Source organism: Danio rerio, chromosome 9 (assembly GCF_052040795.2).
Source record: "Danio rerio strain M-AB ecotype USA chromosome 9, GRCz13ab, whole genome shotgun sequence".
In the NCBI taxonomy this organism is placed as follows: domain Eukaryota; kingdom Metazoa; phylum Chordata; class Actinopteri; order Cypriniformes; family Danionidae; genus Danio; species Danio rerio.
In genome coordinates, this window is record NC_141029.1 from 7,968,765 (window position 1) to 7,984,644 (window position 15,880).

Here is a 15,880-nt window from a genome sequence, read left to right on the forward strand (position 1 = left end):
AGCTAAATCTCCCTTCACCCTGTGAACGGGGGGAGCTCTGGGCTCGAGGATCTCTTGAGCTCAGGGATCTCTCTTGGGACAGCACGCCAAACAAGCTATATACAATTCATGAGCTAAGTGTGAACTCTTGAAATAGGGATTTCATTATAATCTGGCAGCAAATATCAAACAGAAATATTACATTTGCTGCTGTAGGAGATGGCACTGTTGGCTTTTTTTTTCTTATAAATTACTTGTGCATCAAATGATGAAGACTAAACATAACAAACATCCAGTAGCTTTCAGTGGATTTGAACTCAATACTGTTCTGGAGGTAATAATAACAAACCACTTTGATGACTTTAGCTAAATGGACTTTGCAATGAGCAAAACAACAGTTCAAATATTGTGCAATGTGGGCTTTTTTCTTTTCTTTTCTTGTGATCTGTTAAAACAAAATCACATGACTTTTTGATGTGCATTCTGGAATTTATTCATCTGTTTCCATCATCATTTATGAAAATTTTTGTTCTTATTGGATAAATACTTTTAAAAACTTATGCACATCTTGGTGTTTATAGAGCCCCTATTATTGGTTTTTAAAAATGAGCTTCCATGCAGTGTGTAGCACAGCTCTAAGTGAAGTGAAATATCCAGCTGAGGTTTAAAGCTGAAAGTGCACCGTGTTTAAATCCATTGATTCTTTAACGAAATAGTCAACTCAGAGTTGAATAACTAAATCAAGTTAGGTTTAGATTTTTTGCTTGAACAAGTCGACGTTGATATGGTACATCACCAAATATGAAGTACCAGATTGGGTAAAATGTGATCACGCCTTTCCCTTCAGACACTAGCGGAGCACAGGAGATCACAAGACTGATCATGACACAAAGATGACGATGAGATGATTTTTGATACAATAACCTACCCTGCAGCATGTATTTTGTAGTTTGCTATTAAAGCCATATTATGTATGGGACTTTGTCAGTAACTGTTACAGTTTATATGGACCAGTTTCTTCTTCCTCTGGATCATCATAACATGTAAGTGTGATAAAAATTTTTGCCTCGTTTTCTGTATTTGCAAACTATGTCTTTAATTGTGTGCTGTAACTTGGACCGCGCAGCTTGTAATCACTTATCTATTATAAGTCAGTGCTTGTACTGTATCCCTCAGGTTAAACCTTCATGAAGTTATTCACATATTGTGTCCAAAACCACGTTGAAAATGTGACGCATGCTTCTTCCTTTACTGATTTACATGCATTTCTGAACGCGCGATCCTCTGCTGTTTGTCTTTGTTATGGCCACCATCAGCTGTTCCTACACACGCATGGCGTGATCAATTTTCATAATAGTTCAAATTCGGTAATGTGTGCACATTAATGCTTAATGTGTTGTTATTATTGAGGTTAGGTTTAAAAGTAGAGTAATATGCTGGTGTTTAACTGCATTGCTTTATTGCATTCCTGCATTGGGCTCTCACATAATCTGCTACTTCATGGCCGTGGTGGGCCCATCTCTGTCTCTCTGTCTTGCTCTGAACCACAATCGATTAATCACAACAGACTGGGTTATCAGCCCATTGTTGTCGCGAAGTGAAGAGCGGAGCGGGGGCACTTCAGATCATTTTGGACGGGCACTTTCTATCCAAGACTAAAAAGGGCATGTGCACTGCACAGGTTTAGCCCTTTGTGTGCACGTGCCTGTTGGGTTAGGTATCTCATCTCATTTGTGTCAGTATGCTATTATATTCCAAAAATGCATCTGCTTAAACAGATGTTTTGAGCAAAACATTGAGCAAAAGTACATTGAATAAAACTTACAAATGGAGAATAAATTGTACTTGAAGGTTGAAAGAAAGTAAATAATAAATGAAGAGTTTAGATGGCACTTAAGAGATTTTTGCGTCTGAAATTTTTATCTATGTTTTTTCAGGCTGTGTGCTAGGTTTTAGTAATTTTACTCTTATGACAAAGGATGGGTTATTTTTGTTGACTTTAGAGATGGAATAACTGAATATACAGATGTTACTACTTCAAAATGTTCCTTTTGCCGCCATTCATACCGCGGCGACGGCGGCAATTGGTGCACCAAAACGAGTCTCTTTGCACTTAAAAAGTTTACAATAAAGCATCTTAACATATTTTAAATGATTAATGAAGGAATTACAATGCTTTAACTTATTGTTTAATCTCATTTACAAGCACAGTAGAATATATGAAGCTGCTAAATAGGCTATTTCTGTCTGTTCGCATCCCATCCCTTTGTGCCCCCTGGCGGCTATATCACAAACTGCGGTCATACACTAAAAACAGAGCGGCAGCAATTTCAAACGGCTGCGGTATATGCCCCGGCGGTAATAGTCATTTTGAACTCTCACCTACTGTACTGTAAACATAGAAGACTGAGAAAAACCCCCATTTTGGGGGAAAATTACAGATGACACTTTTTTTATGTTTTTGCATCTGAACTCCTCAAATAATAAATCATTTTAAAATGACTAATCAAAAAATTACTCAACAATGCTATTTTTACATACATAAGCAAGTGTTTTTCTCCTTCTGGAAGGATTTTATTAAGCATGTTGGTCTCTTATTCTTACCAAGACTAGATTTATTTGATTAAAAATGCAGTAAAGCAGTAAGCATGAAGTAATTGCTTTGGAAACATTATTTTGTTTTCCTAGAGTAGGCTACGTATATTAGAATTGCAAGTGCATCGCTTTTTTTAGGCTGAGTTATAAAGTTGGAGCTGATAAAATCTGTTTTTAATACCCACAGCAGCATGCACATTAACTATAAAGATTGCTTTGGACTATATTATTAAATTATAGCAAAAAAAAAGTGAATTACCATTGATGAGGACACTTTTCAGAACCCCGTCCTCCTCAACCTCTGTTCTCTCTTGGCCATTTTCTCTGACCCTGAGGGAAGAAGTGCAGTGTTTATCAGATAATTGGAATTATATAAACAAACCTGAATTCCTGTGACCTTCAGTAAAAGTACTGACAAACTATAAAATATGGAAAAGTATCAACCGTCTTTTATCCTTTGTCTTTAATGTATTCTGCATTATTTAAGTTTACATCAGTTATTCCGTTTACTTATTTCATTGAAATGATTGCAGTAAAAATGTTAATAGTTAATAGTAACTTTAAAATAAAACTCTCGTGATTTACATGTTGGCTCAGTGGTTAGCACTGTCACCTTACAGCAAGAAAGTTGCTGGTTTGAGTCCCAGCTGGGTCAGTTGTCATTTCCGTGTGAGTTTGCATGTTATCCATGTTTGTGTGGGTTTCCTCTGGGTCCAAAGACATGCGCTATAGGTAAATAGGGTAAGCTGAATTGGCCGTAGTGTATGAGTGTGCATGTAAGAGTGTATGAGTTTTCCCTGTACTGGGTTGCAGGTGGAAGGGCATCTGCTGTGTAAAACCTATGCTGGATATTTTGGTGGTTCATTCCTCTGTAGCGACCCCTGATGAATAAAAGGACTAAGCCGAAGGAAAATTATTGAATGAATGATTTACTCATCCTCAGAAAACAAATTAAATTGTTTTATCAAATCAGACAGGTTTCTGTTCACCCATTTAAAAATATACACCCAAAACTCAAAATATATGAACATGAAGAAACCAAAAAATAAATCACTGAAGAAACGTTTAGCTTTCTAAAACAAACATATTTAACTTAGGCTTTTATTTACATATGAATGCTAATTGCAACCTACTGTATGCACTTGATGAACAGGAACCAACATGGTTTATTCTTGCATTGTTTTTGAATGAAAGTCATTGAGTAAATTGTGACAGATTTTTCATATTGGGGTGAACTAAACTTTGAAATGATATTTACAATTACAATATAATATCAAATCAGTAAAAACGAAACAAACATACTTTTTTGTGGTGAGACGTTTTCCATTGACAACACGGGTGGAAGTAGAAACAGACTTAAAGTTTGCCCCTCCCATGCTGCCCATCCCACCCAGTGAAGACGAGAAGGAGGTGAAATCAGCTGTTGATTAAAACAAAACAAATACATTTGTCAAAAAGCAGTTATAGCTACACTCATACAGTAAAAACAAAATGCCTACAACAAAGCTAGCAATGTTATAATATATTCTGGAAGGAGATAAAGCATTAGCTGTATGTACTGTATAAACAAATAGAGCATGAAACCATTTTTAAAAAACCAACCATTTGCTGAGGGAAAGGAGAAGAAGCGACTGGGCCCAAGTCTGGAGGAACTGTGAAAACCACTGTGCATTCCACCAAATGGGAAATCATCTAGACGAAAAGTATGCAGAGGGTTAAAGAGAGCATGGTAAGGGAGAATAATAAGCCTGTTCACAACAACTGGAGTAAAGGAAACTCTATAACAGAGAAAACACTCTCACCGTTACAGGAGATCAGCATATCTACAGATCACGGGCCAGAAATAGCACTACTAGCTTGCAACAAACTACTGTGACTTTTTTGCTACAAACTTCACAGGAAAGGCAGCCTTTGCAATTCCATAATTTACTCTTTAAGCCTAGTTCACACTACCTGGCTTTAAACATTGGCAGTTTTCTGTGCCCTTCAGATATTATGACTTGTGTCTTTGAATCCAAGTGGTGTTCACACTACGTAATTTGATCCAGAAGAGGACGGTCGGACTACAAGATATGACAACAACTATGTCACTGAACACCTCAGTCCAGCCCTCAAACCACAGTCAATGAAATGTTAAGGGCAGAGCCATCAGAAAGAGCAGATCCCTATCGGCTGATGTGTAATGATGACATGACTGTCACACAGCGTTTGAAAACTTCACTGAAAGTGTTCAAGGGAGCTTTTGAAAGCATCATCAATAAGCAGATCTATCAGCGGATCGATCGCTTATGTATCTGCACAGTTCAGCTGATAAATATAGGTTTCATATACTCTCGTTACTGTGTAAACCCAGGGTGAAGCGAGTGCATCCATGAGCATTCTGGCCAATCACAGACTTTTCTGTTGAGGTCCTAAACACCAGGGGCCTCATGTATAATTGCTGCGTACGCACAAAAACTTTGCGTACGCCAGGTTTCACGCTCAGAATCGCCTACGTTTGGATTTACTAACGATGAACTGAACGTGGGAATGTGCGCAGCTCCACGCCAGCTTTATGGCTGGCGTACGCACATTTTTTGTGCGTGTCTGTTTTATTTCCATTGGCGACTCCTAGAGGCAGTTGTGTTAAATTGCACTCTACAAAGTGTCTGAGCCTTGCAATGGCAGCTGTATGAGACGGGTTCATCTAGCAGGTATATAAGGTTTCCATACCATACAGTTGACCAGCTAAACATTAAAGCGCAATTTGCAGCGGTCGCGTGTTTTCCCAATGTAATGGGAGTGATCTACTGCACATACATTGCTATAAAGGCACCATGTAGAGATCTGCGCGGGACTAAATTTTGAATCCCGCTCCCGCCCGCACCCGCCAGGTTTTAGCCGGAACCCGACCACTCCCGCTTATATTAAGCACTTGATGTCCCGCTTCCCGACCCGCCCCGTTTTCTATCCGCAGCGCCCGATCCCGCTAAAGAGCGGGGGGAGAACAAAACCGAAAATCACCCAGTTATACGGTCCAGACAGCCTATAACAAGCTGTCTGTATAAACACACACACGCACAGCACCAAGCACACACACACAGACAAAGCTTTCTCTCTCATTCGCGCACGCGCCCTCTAACACACACTCATAAGCACCAAGCACAAACACAGGCAAAGCTCTATCTCTCATTCGCGCGCGCGCACACACACACACACACACACACACACATATCTCTCATTCGCGCGTGCGCATACATACACACACACACTGCAACAAACAAGCTAAACACAGCATCGCGCTATTTCATTTACACACATACATACGCGTGCTCACTCGGGAGTCGGGAGCGATATTGCTAGACAGCCCGCTCCCGTCCCAAATTAAACCTGTTACCGACCGCTCCCGTGATTTATTTGGAAATTTATACCCGCGCCGTAGAAATCTGGTCGGGTCCCGCGGCGCCCGCAGGACAGCCGCGGGAATGCAAACCTCTAGCACCATGTGAAGATGAATTTGCATGCGTGAATCAAAAACATTTCCATTCAATAAATGTGCAAATAAAATATGATGCACAGACTTATTAATGATTCCTACTTGTCTTTCTCGTGATAAATAGTAGGCAAAATCTGATATGTAGCGGGGGGAAAAAAAAGAAGAATGAGTTCATTAGACGCTGGATTCGAACCGAGTTCATGCTTGAACGTGTCAAAATATGTTACCCTTCGTTTTACGAGCTGCGCCACTGAGACTGTTGAGGATACTACAACATTTTACACATATAAATAACACTATTTCTTTTTAAAATCCACAGTACCATGTTCAGACTTAACTGTGTTAACCGCATCAGCTAAACTCTCCCCACTCTATTTTTTTCTTTTGTTGTTAATTCCGGAGGACAAACTTGCAAACAACACCGTTTCTCTCCGGTCTACCTCCGAAAGCAGCACCTTCAATTCACATTCTGTTCAAAGTTTCTCTTTTTGCTTGCTTTTGACATTGCTTTTTCATTGGGTTTTGCCAAAGTAGAGTCATTTGCATATTCATACGTGGGAGTAGGCAGGGAGGGGTTTTGCGCTCATGCATGTTGCGCTCAGTTTCACGTTCATTCTGATCTACAAAAAAATATGCGTGGGATTCGGCGTACGCAATGTTTCATACATCTGAATTTTTTTCTGCGTACGCATATTTACAGCTTTGTGCGTACGCAATGTTTTAGTATGATTTCCACGCAAGTCTTCGTACATGAGGCCCCAGAGCTGTATTCCAGTCCAATTTCAGTTATTTGAATGCCCTTCACTAGATAACTTCCCTCTGTATCTGTCAAAATTGAGGGGTGAGGATATGTCCATGTAAGCTTTCCTTATTTTACTTGATGATGTAAAACACAATTTATTATAGAGGCGGGTAAAATACCCCGAGGGTTTCTAAAAGTGGTGTGGAACACAGCCAATGGCCATTTAGCTCATGTCTCTCTCATTGGCTTGTCAATACAATTGAAACCCACGTGTGGCCAAGACAGCTGTTATGGAATATTAAGCATGCTAGAAATTTTATCTACAAGATGTCGGAAATGTTTTAAAGAGTTACTTTGATGCATCGATCAGAAGTTTACATATAAAGACTGCTGAGCGCCAACCACGCACTGATTTTCCAATTATCACAGCCTGATCTGCTGGTGAAATTGTTAACCTGTGAATTTGGCTTAAAGTCCTGTAGTGTAAACAGTAGTAAAAACTAAGCCTTGCTTCCAAAATGATTTATTCTGTATGGTTTTTATGAAAAATATTGGCATTATTTTTTAAATTCCTTGCATTGATTTACTGTGAAAATATACACAGAAAACAATATTGTAAAGAACCATTGGTCTCGTTAATCCACAGTATATAAAGCGACGGTCTCAAACTCGTGGCCTGCTGGACAATAGTTTGTGGCCCCCACCTTAATTTGCAAGTTTAATATCAGTGCAGCCCGCAAGTTTGATATGTACGGCACATTTCAGTGTTGTGTGCGGAGCTGAACAAACCTACAATCACGGTGGGGTATATGACTCAAGGGGGCGAGACATAGGCTGGACTTGATGTATGCAGAGAAACATTACTCAGTGAAAGTTACAGCAGCGTTGCCATGGAGTGTTTTCTCTCATGCCTGGCCTGCTGCCTCATTTCTATTGGGCACACACGAACATTCGTCCCACCGCGCTTCATTCACAAAAAAAGTTTCGTAAGTTGCTGCCCAGCGGGACATTATATGAAGATATAATGTATATAAATGTATGCAAATAATAATAAGTAATGCATATAAATGTAATTAAATCTGTGCTTAATTTGAGCCGGGTCTTGCTGGATCCTATTCCGGGAAATGTCAGATATTTGTGTTTTGCTTACCGGTATTTAATTTAATTGATTCAGCATTATTTTGTTCGCGGTAAATACCTGCGTGTGTGTGAGAGAGAGAGAGAAAGAGAGAGAGAGTGCATGTGAAGGCTGTGTGCATTGTGTGTTCACGCATGCATGACAGTATTCACTGTACGCAAGTTAAAGCAAAAGTCACGTTAAAGTATTGGTCCTGAACAATAGTTTAAACCAATCATCTTTCTTATTCTTACAGTAGCTCTCATTAGTTGGTGGTTATTGTTTCATGTGCAATGAGCAGCAAAAATAGATAATGGCATAGTGGCCTACCTAAATAATATCTGTATTTTCAAAATAGCAAAGAGGCAATAAAGCTTATTTTTATTTCTACTATTTAAAACCACAAGTAAATCTAATAATGAGGCTGATCAAACGAGATCTCGAGAAGCTGAAACTGCATCTCTGGATCAGGACAGCTTGTGACAGAAGTGACGCGAGTCAGGTCAGCCACAGAACATGATGGAGGAGCTAACTGTGGGCTCTTCTTAAAGATTAGTAGAAGTGAGTCACTTAATTACTATTTTTCACTTGGAAGTGAACTGAAATGGCACTTAGAGAGTTAATGTGAGGTCTCTCACTCTCTCTCTCTCTCTTTTCACATTTTCACATTTTAGGTGCTTTATTGGCATAACAAATAACTGTACATTCGTATTGCCAAAGCAGTGCAGCGTCGCTGCGTACAAACAAGACAGTGCAAAAAGGGCAGAAGTGCAAACAAATATGAACATAAAATATAATATAGAAATAAAGAAAATAAAATAAAAAATAAAAATAGATTAATAAAAATATATCAGTAAAACTAAAAAGATTAATAAAAATATATTAATTGTAATTTGTAAAACAGGATAAAAGTGATGACAATAAATTCAATTTCTCTCTCTCTCTCTCTCTCTCTCTTTCTCTCTCTCTCTTTCTCTCTCTCTCTCTTTCTCACAAAGGAAATCAAAGTTATGCGTATGAGGCGGAATAAAAGAGAAGTAAGGACCCAATGCAGCCTAATGTGGTTAATCTGCAGTCATATATCGACACCTGTCCATCAACAATAAGAGTCCCCAGTACCCCAATATTACAGTTTCACACAAATTTGCCCTTTTTAATAAATACCTGTATGTCCCAGCCAGAGAACCTACCGAAAAAGTCAGCGAATGGGTCCTGCCCTCCGAAGAACTCTCGAAACACCTCATCTGGACTGCGGAATGTGAAGGTGAATCCTGGGAAGTCATCAGGAAATGAACCTGAGCTACCTGAGCCTGTAAAACAAAATACAAGTCCTCACGTATGACAGACCCACAAAGCAGTTTTGCTTAGAAGATCCAAACATGGAGGGTTTAGTTATAACAAGGCTAAATTTGGGCTGTGAGTGAAAATATAGTACACATTTAACAATAATCCAAAATAGGCCAGTCCTCAAATAGACAGATTAGACAGACTTTACACATGTAATCATTCAGTCCTGTCAATTTAGTAACTATTCTCCTTTTGGACTATTAATAGATTTACACATATTGCCCAGTTAGCCTTGAATTAGCCAAGACGTCTATTAGACTTTTTTTTAAACACAAACAAAAAATGTTGTGTTTGACTAATAAGTCTGTGTGAAGTTCTTCTCACCAGAACTTGGCATGTCTGATCTACCATATCTGTCGTAATCATCTCGCTTGCTCTCTTGAAAAGAAGAAGAAAAAAAAACAAAACAAGTGAAATTCAACACCCAAAGTAACCTAACTCCTTAGGCTACTTAGTTAATGAACTTGCTGTAGAGGTAAAAGTCTCATCTTCTTACTGTCTGAAAGAACTTCGTAGGCCTCTGCTATCTCCTTGAATTTTTTCTCCGCCTCCTCCTTGTTGTCTGGGTTTTTGTCGGGATGCCACTGCAGAGCCAGTTTTCTGTAACTGTATAGACACACATAAATAAACTGATGAGTAAACTTTGCTTGACTGGCATCTCAAGTTTGTGATAAAGTGATATAGAGCAGGGGTCCTCAACTGGTTTGGCCGTGGGACCCACATTTTTACATGGTCATCAAGCCACGACCCAAATTTTTAGGAACTACAATACAATTTTAGGAATTATAATTAATTTATAATTATATTATATTAAAATAATTAATTATAAAAATAATTAATTATTTGTATTTGTTTGTTAACAAACACAAGTAGTGACATAAATCATAGGAAAATCGCCAAAACTTACAAATGAACAATATTTTATTGCTGTCATTTAACAAAATGTATAAAATTATAGAAAAATAACAAAGTAAAAACCACAAATACTGTAAACAGTGGTTTGGGTAAGGAAAGGTTTATTTACCATGAACTAAACTGAACTGTTAATAAAACAAGTTGTCTGGTTTCTAAATGTCGATTTAATTTAAAAGGTTTCGTGCTCTCTTGTGAGAGCACCTCGCTACTTATGACACACTGAGGCTTTAAGCCTTTTTTGTCGTCAATATATGTAAAATCCATACTTTACATATTCCAGGTCATACTTGCACTTCGACAAATTTGTTGCTGTAATTAAATAAAAATTCACATGTCAAACGGTGGGGTGGTCGTGCACGCGTTTCAAAATAAAAGTCAAAATAAGCTAAAAATTTAACTTTTGTTGTTTTTTTGGCCACACACTCCGCGACCCACTGAAAATGTTCCCAGGACCCACTTTTGGGTCGCGACCCACCAGTTGAGAAACATTGATATAGAGTATAGGGTCAGGAGCCATTAACATGCAATACAGTCTTGAATACATCTGTTCTGTTTGATAATTGATTTTCTATATGAGTCAAATATGGTTAAAAGATTTCAAAAAGCATCCTGTGTTAAATTACACATTTCCCGGTCACTTTGATCTGTAATTAAGTTTAAAAAATAAGAACACAATTTCTTAAGTCCAAATTAATGGAAAATTTAGAAACATATTTAAGAATTTGATATTAATATTAGCAAGTAAAACCCAAAGTTAACAAGACATAAACCCATTAAAAACAATGTATCCTAATATAGCCTACCATTCAAAGGTTTGAGGGCTTTTAACTTAATAATAAATAGTTTAAAAACTACAAAATGAGTTTCATTCTTTCATTTTCTTTTTGGCTTAGTCCCTTTATTAATCCGGGGTCGTGACATCAGAATGAATCACCAACTCATCCAGCATATGTTTTACGCAGCGGATGCCTTTCCAGCTGCAACCCATCTCTGGGAAACATTCATACACACTCATACACTACGGACAATTTAGCTTACCCAATTCACCTGTACCGCATGTCTTTGGACTGTGGGGGAAACCGGAGCACTTGGAGGAAACCTACGCGAACGCAAGGAGAACATGCAAACTCCACACAGAAATGACCCAGCTGAGGCTCGAACCAGCAACCTTTTAGCTTTGAGGCGACAGCACTAAATACTGCGTCACTGTGTCGCTCCAAAAAATGAGTTTGTTGGCCCAAATTAATTCTTAGGAATTTATGTTTAGATATATTTAGCTTCCTGTCCCCTGATGAGGGGCTTTGAGCTCTGATGTACCCCCCAGCAGCTTATTATAGGCTGATTACAAAGGGAAAAGTACCTGGAACGAAGGTGGTAATTTGGGGGTGGTGGAGGGATGTTGGAACAGCTGAGAACGAGGTAAGCAGCTGCATAAATACTCTGGCTGTTGATTGAAATATTAGACGGGCTCGCTCCTCCCTAACTTATGTTTAGGAACATCATTTTGAGTAGCATATTAGAATGATGTCTGACAGACCTTGCAGAAAACCAAGCTTAAAGTCTAAGTGAAATCAAAACTTACAATGTGTATTTTGCTAGCTCATATGCTGGCTAGTTCACATTCTTTATGCGAACAATTAATCTGTGCAAGTTAGTGCACTGAGGAAAAAAAAATTTTGGTTTTGGTATCTTCCACAGAGAGCTAAAGAGGATACTTAAAGGGAGAATAATGAGCCTGTTTGGAATAACTGGAAACTCTATCACAGATGCTATGCAGGAATGATTCTGTTTCAGTTGGAAGTACATCAACATACTAAAAATAAGTCTCAGCAACTTCCGGATCACACAGACTTTAAAAGTAGATCTTTAAATATATTACAATTTAAATGTTTTACATATTCAAATAGAAAACATCTAAATAATAATAAAATTTTGCCTTATTATTGTGTTTTACTGTAGTTTTGATTAAGGAAAGTCTTCTTTCTTAAAGTCAGCATGAAATCAACATGTACAATGTTTATTTTGCTCTCATTGATATTCTTTAGGTGAACGTTTAATCCGTGCATGTTAAATCCCTGAAAAACGTTGATGTCAACTTGAGGGCTTCCATAGCAATAGCTACTGCGTATTAATATCCTTAACCATGCCCCTTATACCATTCATTTACACAGTGCCATAGGTATGATATGTATATTTAGATAGATATCTATAGCTCTGAGTTTGGTATGAAGGAGTGATTGGAAGTACATCAACATACTGAAACAAAAGTCTCAGCAATTCCTGGTTCACACCGTCTTTAAAGGTCCCATGAAATCAAAATAAAGTTTTTAGGTTTTAGCATCAGTATTATTCATTTAGAGCAGTGGTTCTCAATGTGGGGGTCGGGACCCCCCAATGGGTCGCGGGACAATGAAGGGGGGTCCCCTGGTGATTTCCAAATATCTATTTATTTTTATTAAACCATAAGAATTACCATATTTTATCCATAACCAACTGAAAAGAAAAAAAAATAGTTGTTTATAGTTACTATATAGTTACTATAGTAGCTCAAAGTTACTAGTTCTATTGGATTGCGACCCCTGGGGTAATCATTATATTAAAGACTTAGCAATAGCGTCAGATGCAGCAGATTGATTTTACAATACCAGGTTAAACTTTCCGGCACATTTACAGCACTTACATACATAAATAAACAAAGAATAGACTTGGGTCTATTGGTGTGTGTGCGCATTTGCATGCAAGTTTTCTGTATTTTTAACCACCTCAGGGGATATTGGGGGTCGCGAGACAGAGGCATTGTTATTTTGGGGGTCACTGGCTGAAAAGTTTGGGAACCCCTGCTTTAGAGGATATCTACAAGCTAGTTTAAACCAAAACAGTGACAAAATTCACATTTAGCAGATATAAAATTGCTATAAACATATAAAGCTTGTAGTTTGTCACTTCTGCCTAAATGGATCAATGGTTTTTTTTTTCACGTCACCTCATGCTTCCAACCCAGGCTCATTCTGAAAATGTACCTCTACATTTCTGGAGAGTGCCAAAAACTTCCTAGGAGCTACATTTTTTTGCAGCTTTTTGTTTTAAAAAAATCGACCAGAGGCCGCTGTGTATGCTTTTTCAGAACTCAAATTTCTGTCAAGAGTGCCATTCACGCCTGCTGTTTTCCAGAGGCCGCTGTCGACTGACTATCGACTGACGAGAGTGTTTTCAAACTAGCACTTTTAGTCCACACCTGCGTTGGTTTGACGTCAGAGTTCGATACGTTTAGCTAGTGTGAACGTGTCTTTTGAACTTGCGCACCCGTGCACCATACCCGAGTCCACCTAAAAAGAGGTGGTCTTGGGTACGGTTCACGCAAACTCTGTTCCGGTTCACTTCTGTTTTGAATGCAATCGTACCAAATAACGAAAGTGAAACGCCAACTGTACAACACACTATAATTTTCATAAAGTTCATTTGTGTGTATGTTGCCTGATTTTTACAATTTTTTCAGATTTTACCACATTAGGTATTTACCACACCTGTTTATTTAATTTTTTTTTGGCTTCTGTTTTGTCTTACTTGCTTTCTGGAACTATTTTTTGTCAGACTCAAACCATGTTGTCATAGTCAATTCCTCTCTGCATCTCAAGTCCTCAGACATGTATGGTGAGCTAACTGGACAAATTATTTACAACAGGAAAGCCGTCCATAAGGAGGTAAGTGGTCAGCTGGTAAGCGCAAAAAGGAAAGGCATCATACTCCCCTGTAGTGTTCGTTTAAAAAACGAAATGCAGCCATATGTACATCTGGCTACATAGTTTGCAATCTCCAGAAATGTATATAGGGGTACGTTTTTAGAATGAGCATGTTTTGTTGTATGCTTCAGTTTCTAATCAAATTGTGACCAGTCAAATTCTCTCTAGTTTCTGGCATGCCCCGTCCTCCTCAAGACACTTCACATTTAATGCGCTTGAGCTCAACCACTCTCACTGGAAGAGCAGTTAAAAAAACAACATTGGCTGTTTTTAAAAAGAGGAGGAGCTACTCTATGTCCCACCCACTCTTCATGTTTGGGTTAAGATTACATCAAAAATCGAACAAAAATGTACATTTCAAAGCACTTCACAGGACCTTTAAAATTTAAACAGTAATATCTTTGTAAAGTCTAGATTGAATACGCGGCCGGCCGGAAGTGCAATATGCACATTAATATAGCAGCATTTTTCATTAAACTGTACAACAATATTTAATATTTTTACATTACTGTGACATTAATACACGTTAATAAAGTACAATAAATTGGAAATTGAACAAATAATATAAATAATTCTTGTTAGCTTCCGGCTGCAATCAACCATATGCAATCAAGCAACAAGCGAATATCTTTCACTTTTGATGACGTTTTTTATAAGTAAACAATAACAAGTCTAGAAGCCTTAATGACAAGTGTTCATTGGCATTTGTCTGAGACAAATATAGTAACATTCAGCAGAAACAATGCCAGAGGCCATCATCTCATACTGCAGGGCACTGATAAGCAAAGGCAGTTTCGACTTACGCTTTCTTGATGTCATCTGGAGAAGCACTTCGTGACACTCCCAGAACATCATAGTAGTCCACCATCGCGCCCTTCAGCTTACTTCAGCACCTGTTACTCACATGTATAATTTTTTTTTTTTAAAAAGAGTAATGACCTCATCCTTAAATCCTTAAAATGTGTCAAGAGGTGTTTCTAAAATTCTTTGGATTTTCAGACCTGTTGTTTAATGTCAGTTAGTCACCTTATCACAATCAGGGATCTGTGTTCATTCAGCACTATCGCCGTGACAACATACAGTACATAGGGTTTTGCATATGGTTTGGTAAAACTATAATGGCTAACCCTCAAATATGTTTTCACCTAGAAGAGATTAAGTAGAATTTTAAACAATATTTTTAAGGGGACCATGTGTTTTAAGGCCTTCTAAATATATTATTATATATTTAACTTTTAGTCAATTATTTTTCTAAGCATTAAAAACAAAGTGTTTCCTTTAAAATATGGTATTATTTTACTTAATAATTACTAATTAATTATTAATAATTAAGTGCTTAATTATTATTCTTTTTTGTCAATTACTTTTCTAAGAATTATAAACATTTTAAAGTCCCCATGAACCAGAAGCTGTGATCGTTATTTTTTTTCGTATTGTGACGCAGTTCCTAGAGAAACAGAATATTAAATGACACAACAGTGAGCATGGCTTGTTTTTCTACTGCAAACTGAATGGATGTAGTAAAGTAGGCATTTCATTCAGAAAGATGGGGGAAAGGGTTTGGGAGCAATGTGAGCTAGCAATGCGATATCATATGGCTAATTTTGATTTCTTAGAGACTTTAAAACATTGTGTGTATTGTGTTCAGGCCATTTTTTAAGTCAAAATACTTTTTTGTTAATCATTTATTAAGTTATATAACTATCAAAAACACGGATTAGCCACTGCAGAATAAAACAATAATATTTCTGGGGGGCTGTGAAAGTTGGTAGAACTTTACTCTGCCTTTATTATAACTTTATTATATGTCATTTTCCCCATTTTTCTTTAGTAATTATTATTGTAAGTACAATTAATTTTGATAATTATTTATAATAACCTAAAACCTTAACTGCACTCTGACCCAAACTGTACATTATGTATATGTATTGTGTTTATTAATTTAACTATGGAATATTAGTAATAGTTAC

The 15,880-nt window shown here is 37.7% G+C and overlaps 1 protein-coding gene across 8 annotated transcripts in view; it reads right to left on the minus strand.

Moving 5' to 3' along the window:
• Nucleotides 1-15,880, minus strand: part of dnajb2 (DnaJ heat shock protein family (Hsp40) member B2) — a 32,500-nt gene that overhangs the window by 15,028 nt on the left and 1,592 nt on the right. For 6 of the 8 annotated variants that reach the window (XR_015498908.1, XR_015498907.1, XR_015498906.1 and 3 more), the window contains 7 exon segments: nucleotides 14,714-14,803; nucleotides 9,752-9,861; nucleotides 9,580-9,633; nucleotides 9,099-9,218; nucleotides 4,177-4,266; nucleotides 3,877-3,994; nucleotides 2,834-2,904 (listed from right to left, as the gene is read on the minus strand). Coding sequence is in view for 5 of the 8 variants with exons in the window: in XM_087266711.1 (XP_087122837.1) it covers nucleotides 2,834-2,904; nucleotides 3,877-3,994; nucleotides 4,177-4,266; nucleotides 9,099-9,218; nucleotides 9,580-9,633; nucleotides 9,752-9,861; nucleotides 14,714-14,778 (628 nt within the window). In the remaining 3 variants the exon portion in view is untranslated. 8 annotated transcript variants of the gene reach the window in all.